This window comes from Scomber scombrus, unplaced genomic scaffold (genome assembly GCF_963691925.1).
Source record: "Scomber scombrus unplaced genomic scaffold, fScoSco1.1 SCAFFOLD_505, whole genome shotgun sequence".
In the NCBI taxonomy this organism is placed as follows: domain Eukaryota; kingdom Metazoa; phylum Chordata; class Actinopteri; order Scombriformes; family Scombridae; genus Scomber; species Scomber scombrus.
In genome coordinates this window covers 7,104-14,564 of record NW_026910252.1, presented here as the reverse complement: position 1 = coordinate 14,564, position 7,461 = coordinate 7,104, and the positions used below count along the sequence as shown (strand labels likewise).

The window sequence follows — 7,461 nt, the reverse complement described above, 5'->3', positions numbered from 1 at the left end:
CACACACACACACACACACACACACACACACACAGACACACACACACACACACACACACAGACACTAGCAGTTCAGTCTGATAATCAGGTTGAAGATCTTTATGTGCCTGCTTTAAGATCTGGTGTTTCATTACTTAATGTTCAACCTGGATGTTGTGTCCAAAGAGAGACCTGGATCTGTTCAACGTGTCGTCTCAATTATGCAGAAAAAGTAGTTTCATTTAGTTTCTTAAAGTCGTTTTTTAACAGGAAACCAAAAAATATAATCTCATCAGATAATAACAGAAACATGTTTTATCATCTCACTCTTGCCATTTTATGTTTTTATGTAGCTTTATTTTACTTCCTGGTGTTTTATCATCGTTCTTCTTTTCACTCTAAAGCACTTTATTAAGAAAACTGCTATAGTTTTATTATATGAAGACATTTAAAGCAGACAGTTAATTCGAAAAAGCACGAGATAGAAAATATACCTGTTGCTTTTAATTTGTTTGAAATGCACATTCTGTGAAAGTATGTAGAGTTAAGAGTGATGTTTTTTATTCTTTTTAGCTGTGTGTGTGTGTTACTGGGAGAGGTTTTGAAACACAGCAGAGGTGTCCTGTAACACCAGCAGGCACGAGCCAAATATGTCTAAAAAAGGTCAAAGTTCCTGCAACACTTGTAAGACAGGACAACTTTATTGTTGCATGCAGACAGTGTTTAATAGGGTAGTTAAAAAACAGGGGGGGGGGGATTATAGAGGTAGAACGATATGTGCCTTTTTTCTCCTCTTTGTGCACATTGGAAGGAGGTGAAGTTGTGCCAGAAACCTTTACTCTTCTTCTAAAGCATGACCCAGACATTAAACAACAACTAAGTCAAAGATGAGACGGTTAAGATCATAAAAATAGGAAAAACATCCTCGGTCAATAAGACACTTTCTGAGTGATCCAACAGGTTAACGCGTCCATGTGGAGCCTCTGAAGAGTCTCATCAACATGCACGATTTATAATCTAGCAGCAGCAGCGTGCTTTAAAAAAAAATTCAGTTTGTCTTTGAACTTAAATTCTTCTGATGCAAAAAAGAAAGAGAGAGAGAGAGAGAGAGAGAGAGAGAGAGAGAGAGAGAGAGAGAGAGAGAGAGAGAGAGAGAGAGAGAGAGAGAGAGAGAGAGAAAATCTTTTGATGGCATGAAAAGTAAGATCTGTGGTTTGATACGGTGTGACATTTTCATAGGCATGAGGACAGTTTCAGATAAAAGGATTTTGCCCCAGTCTGGTGCTAATCCATCGTCTACAAACAATCAGCTCCTTTCATAAGACTTTTGTCATATATCTCTTCATGCAATTAGTTTTTCTGCAGCTTGTCATTCTTGTCAGCTCTGTTTTTAGGTTGTTGGTTTTTCCTTATTTGGTGGAAAGCAAGTGGCACTGATGATACAGACTATAATAAACCATTTATCTTTAAGAATTCTTACACACTGAACCTTTAACCCTCCTGTTGTCCTCGAGTCAAGGAGGGAAGGAAAGGAAGGAGGGAGGAAAGGAGGGAGGGAGGGAGGAAGGAAAGGAAATGAGGAAGGGAGGAAGGAAGGAAGAAGGAAAGGAAAGGAGGAAGGAAGAAGGAAGGAAAGGAGGGAGGAAAGAAGGGAGGAAGAAGGAAGGAAAGGAGGGAGGGAGGAAGATGGAAGGAAAGGAGGGAGGGAGGAAAGGAAAGAAGGAAGGATGGAGGAAAGAAGGAAGGAAGGAAGGAAGGAAGGTAGGAGGTAGGGAGGGAAGGAGGGAGGGAGAAAGGAAAAGAGGAAGGGAGGAAGGATGGAAGGAAGGAGGGAAGGAAAGAAGGAGGAAAGGAGGAAGGAAGGACAGAAAGAAGGAAGGGAGGAAAGAGAGAGGAAGGAAAGACGGAAGGAAGGAAAGAAGGAACAGTCAAAACAGACAGGGTCAATTTGACCCGGGAGGACGACATAAAGGTTAAAAGGTTATCATATTTCATTGTTGTGTTTTCTTTCACTTCAAAACCTAAAAAACGAGCAGAGAGGAGGGATGATTTTAAAGTATGACTCAGACTACTATTATACTAGAAGGCATGAGTTTCCATGTGCCACGACCTGCGCAGATAGAATTGCAGCCTGACAACACCCATTGGTTGAAAGTAGGTCAAGTTTAGCTTCGCGTCATTCTCCGCCGTGATTGTAGATCCACTGTTGAATGCAGCGTGCCCCTGTGAAGCGTGTTCCATCCTCCTGTGACAAAGGACCTAAAAATCACACTGTAGCTGCCTTTTTTTTGCACGAGGAATAAGACACCGGTCTGACTTTAAGAGCATGTTTTACATCCAAATTAGTTTTATTAAAAGGCAAATTTGCAGGAAAAATGTACTTTTACACCTTGAAAATGTAAAGAAATGACTGCTACAACCTGTGGATTTATGTGTTGGAGATGTTTGTGCTCCTGTTACTTCATGTTCACATTCAGACAGGCCTGAAAGTAGGCTTAAAACTTGATGAAAAATACACATTTAATTTGGAAATGCTGACAATATTGACAGTAACGACTTCTTTTTATCCTCAGGCACAAGCTGAGAAATCTACCCGTCACTCACTTTTTGTGGGTAGCGTGAAGACAAACGAGTTTTTACAGAGAAAACTGCCCACGGGGAATATTTTTTGAACAATATATAAAAACTTACTTTCATACTTTATGTTTAAATGCAGCAATACTGAAGAGTTGTGGTCCATTAATGCGATGATGCAGCTGCAGCAAAATTATATGCAAACAATTTAAAATATGAAAGACTTTGGTAATATGCATCAACAGCAGTTTATGACTGGCAGTATAAACAACTGATGTGAATTTGCAAATGTAAAGTCAGTGTTTGTTTAGTGGAGGCCACAAAATGTTCTGCAAATGTGCAAAAGAAAGCCATAACTCATACTTCTATATATCTGATTTTATTCATCATATTTGCCAAAGTAATATTCCTAATTAAAAAGTAAGTGAACTTTCAGGTTTGCACCACAGTTAATATAATAATTGTTCTAAACTATATAAAGACACAAAATATGCAGCTGCTTTTCTTTAAAATATAAGTTAAATAAAGTCTGAAAATGTTAGTTTTAAAAAAAAATTTGCTTGCAACATTATATTTTTAAATACTCTTTTTTGAAGTTTTTGCCTCAAACAGCTTAATTAATGCAAATATCTGTAAATTTCAGAACCGTCATGGAAATAAATAGATTTTTTTTGTCATCATGGTTCATTTTAATGCATACAATCTTGTTATTGTTAGTTTTCTTTGCTTTTTGCATGAATATAACCTGTGATAGGATCCTATAAGCTTGAACTTTACTCATCCCTGCAGGATCTTTGTGGTGAAAATGCTCAGTGTGTATTTATAAAAATTTAGATAAATGCAGATCAATGAGAGGTGCAAATTAAACATAATATTGCAAGGCATAAATGAGTTCCAAGAAATAAGTTCAGGATACTGGTCATCGTGTTATTAATCATAAAAGTATACAGAAGGTTGCATTTACTGTATGATACTGTATGACAGTATTACTATAGAAACAACTGTGCAGAAATGTGCATGATGTGCAAGATGTTGCAGATTTAAAGCGTAGAAATGAGTACGACTGCGCTCTCAGTGTGGAGCGAGGGGGAGGACAAAATCTGCATTTAAAAGGTTATCTGATGCTAATATAAGACCTCTGAAGTCAAGTTAGTTCAATTAAGTGGATATCTGCCACAGTTACAGTCTTTTTATAGCAGAGAAGTCTCGCTTTCTGTTTCCTCGGACAACGTTTCCTTTTGAGCTGTGGTGGATGTATAGTAGAGGGAAAAAATAGGCACTAAAAAGATTGTAACGCTGTGAGATATCTCATTGATTTGCACCTGAGTATTGTTTTAAGACATACTTGCAAAATAGTGAACCTACCCTTTAAAGGTTCACTGTGCTGCAAGTGAGTGGAAGATTAATGATGAAAACAGTAGAATCTTAATTAATAATGATAATTAATCATTAATGTTCCTTTTTGTTTACATAGTTCCTGTATTTTCTGTGTGTATCTTAATAAAAGAGACCCGAAAAATCAATATGGATGCTGTGTTTCCCACAGAATCTTGAGAGATATGGTGGAAATGCATCATTCTGGTTCACTCTGAGACCAAAAATGAAGAGGTTAAAGGTTAAATTAGGAGGTCTAAACTGTGCTCTAAACAATTTAGTGCTTTAGTAATTTAACTACTGGTTGTAAAGGTATGCATGGTGATGACACAGCAAAAAAAGGTCACACCCAGAAAGCATGAGAAAGACATTTCATAAATGTTCCAAACAAACCATCAAAGAAAAGACTGATGTGTGTATTTCAGCTCTGAAACAACTCTGGTGCAGGCTGAGATGCTTTTACTGAAGATTTTTGGAGAGCGTGCAGATATGTTTTACTCTCTATGAAACTGTGGTTACACAAATTAGACTATGGTAGGCCACCACAATGTGGTATGGTCATTTAAAAAAAAGCTAGTGGTGGCCTCAGATTTTTTTGCACAGCACTGTAAATACATATAAATAAATAAAAAAGTCTGATTTTAAACCCTTTTTAGGGCTTGATGAATTTGATCTTAGCACCGCTATAAATAAGTAAATTATTATTGTATTTTTTTCCCCCCTTAAAATCATTTTATACAACTTTAATTATTTTTGCAAGCCTGTCTGTTAGAGATGGAACAAACACTTATGCTACAGGTTAAAATGATGTTATTTTAACAGCTTTAATTTATTTTGGATAGTTCTTTCACTTTAAACATCTGTGACTGTTTATTCTGAATCATTATTATCATACAATATAGTGGATACACTTTACTATGTATGAATATTTATTGTTTTCATTGACGTTATTCAGTTGAAATGAGTAATTTAGCAGAGGGGGTTTGAACACTTGCACACTTGTCTTATCCTAGAATTACTCCTTGTCCGACAGTCCTTGAAGGCAGCATGTTCCAATCGATCGTTCCGCGCTTGTGACGTTCTCTTTTTCCCCACAGCACTTGAACGCAGCGAGAGAACCAATCCCCGCCTCCTTGGTGCTTTGACGTCACCGGCGTCCGTCTCCGCACATGGACGGAGAAGTGTAGCGGCTCCCCCCCCTCCCCCCTCCTCCTCCACCTCCACCTCCCTCCACCTCCTCCTCCTCCAGCTATTAGCGAGCCTCGACGACAGCCAGTCAGTCAGCCAGTCATCCAGTCAGCCAGCTCACCGTCCTGTTGCTGCTGCTGCACGGAGCTTCCACCACTGTCTTCTCCCACCGAGCCACCGGGCATCGTTTCTCCTCTCCGCCGTCTGAGAGGATCTATTCACGGGCAAGGCTTTAAGAGTTCAGTCGGTGTCACTTTTTTTTTTTTTTTTTTTTGTACACAGTGGGGGAAATATATATTCTGTCTATTTTGTGCAAGCTTTGCTTTCCAGTTTGCCCTTGAAGACATATGGAGAAAATGGCTAGACCTCTTCCCAATAACCCAACTTTCCTGCCGCCGACTCACGGCGTGCTGAAATCCCTTCTGGAAAATCCTCTAAAGCTGCCTTTCCATCACGATGAAGGTATGTTTTTATAAAACTTTTTTGTTGTTTGTCATTGAATGCACGTACTCCCTCTCCTTTTCTCCCTCTCTCTCTAGCTCTCGTGCTTGCCTTGTTGGTTGTTATTATCATTCTGTAGACATCCATGGTTTTTTGACAGCTGAAGACGCAGCAGAGGACACGTTTCATTAAATCCCATCGAGAGTGAAGCATCTTTATAATTAAACGATCTTTGTTAAAAGAATGAATCAATGGAACGTTGCAAAGATATGAAAAATATAAAGATGATTGACTCGGCTTCATATTAACTTGACTGACAGTTCACTAAAAGCTTATTTTCATCCTATATTTAGTATGTAAATTAGGGTATTACAGTCCTATTTGCATGTGTTGTTATTGTGAGTGCGCTGGTTTTAGCTCGAAGGTCCGTTTATAACCTTTAAAGCCGTCTGCTCTTCAATGGGATTTATATATATTTAGTCATTCCTGCAGGTTGCCCATAGAGGGCGCCCCTTTTCTTTTTCCTGCTCTGAGGCTATTATTGATGCTGTTTTGTTGAATGTATTGACTGTATGTTACATTATCTGAGCATGAATTGTGAGCCTAGATTTTATGTTTTAAAGGGGCAGTTCACTCAATATGAGAAAAAAAAAAAATTGTGTTACATAGGTGGAATAAGATTGTTTTTGTTCACAGTAAACATGTATTGAGAAAGAATGACCTCAATATGGACAGTACAGTATTTTTACCTTTAGTAGGTATTATTTACCTGTGAAAAGTTTTAAAAATCCCTATTAATTCTTTCCTTTTGTTGAACTTGAATTGTCTGAACTGACCCTTTAAGATTAAACCCCAGGCACAGTTTCTATTTATACCCATGCAATGACCCGTGATCCTCCTCCGCTGTGAGACAATGACATGACTGTGTGCACACATTTTGCAGGACTTGGGAAAGACAAGGAGAAAGAAAAGAAGTTGGACGATGAGAGCGGCGTGGCCAACCACCCGCAGTCGGCCTTCCTCGGTCCGACCCTGTGGGACAAGACCCTTCCCTACGATGGGTTGGGACAGGTGCTGGACAACTTTCAGCTGGAGTACATGGACCTGGAGGAGTTCCTGTCAGAGAACGGCATCCCCTCCAACACAGCCCAGGGCGAGCAGGCCCAGCAGGCAGCACAGCCGGCGCCGCAGCAATCCCCACCCTCAGCCCCGCCCACGCCCTCGGTGGTGGACCTCAGCAGCCGCGCCACCACCTCGGTTCACACGGCCATGCCGCCTCAGACCTGCCTGCGCAGCCCCAGCACAGCAGGTAGGAAGCACAATCATGCAAGCGAGAAGTCTGATCCGCACCCGAAAGCACACCTGCACACGAGCACAGCACACACACGCTTGTTCACACCTCGTCAGTGTCAAGGGGACGCTGTTAGACCCTGCTGTTTACTCACCTGCTGCACACACACACACTCTCACACACACACACACTCACACACACACACACACACACACACACACACACATCCTCCACTGTGTCAGCCCTGAGATGCTGAAGGAGAACATGTTCCTGCTATTTGTGTCCTTCCCTTGTTTGTGTGCCTGAGGGCATCGCCTACAGGGCGCCGCTGTGTCAGAGCTTCTCCACACCGGAGCTTTTGACCACAACTTATACACACACACACACACACACACACACACACACACACACACACACACACACACACACACACACACACACACACACACACACACACACACACACACACACACATATTGACACACTTTACACTGAACACAGCTCTGATTTACAGCCCTGAACTGGACTTTGGAGTCCCACAGTACAGGTTAAATAGGATCTCAAGTCCAAGGATGCAGCAGAGTCTCATTCATGAAGCTCTGATTGGCAGACGA

General features: G+C 40.6%; 1 protein-coding gene across 1 annotated transcript; it reads left to right on the top strand.

Annotated features, from left to right (window-relative positions):
• Window positions 1-5,245: 5,245 nt before the first annotated feature.
• Window positions 5,246-6,865, top strand: hlfa (HLF transcription factor, PAR bZIP family member a; the record flags this gene model as incomplete). The annotated part of the gene is given in 2 exon segments (XM_062415019.1): window positions 5,246-5,577; window positions 6,500-6,865. Coding segments are annotated over 2 exon segments (481 nt in total), but the record flags the coding sequence as incomplete, so codon positions are not given.
• Between the last annotated feature and the right edge of the window lie 596 nt (window positions 6,866-7,461).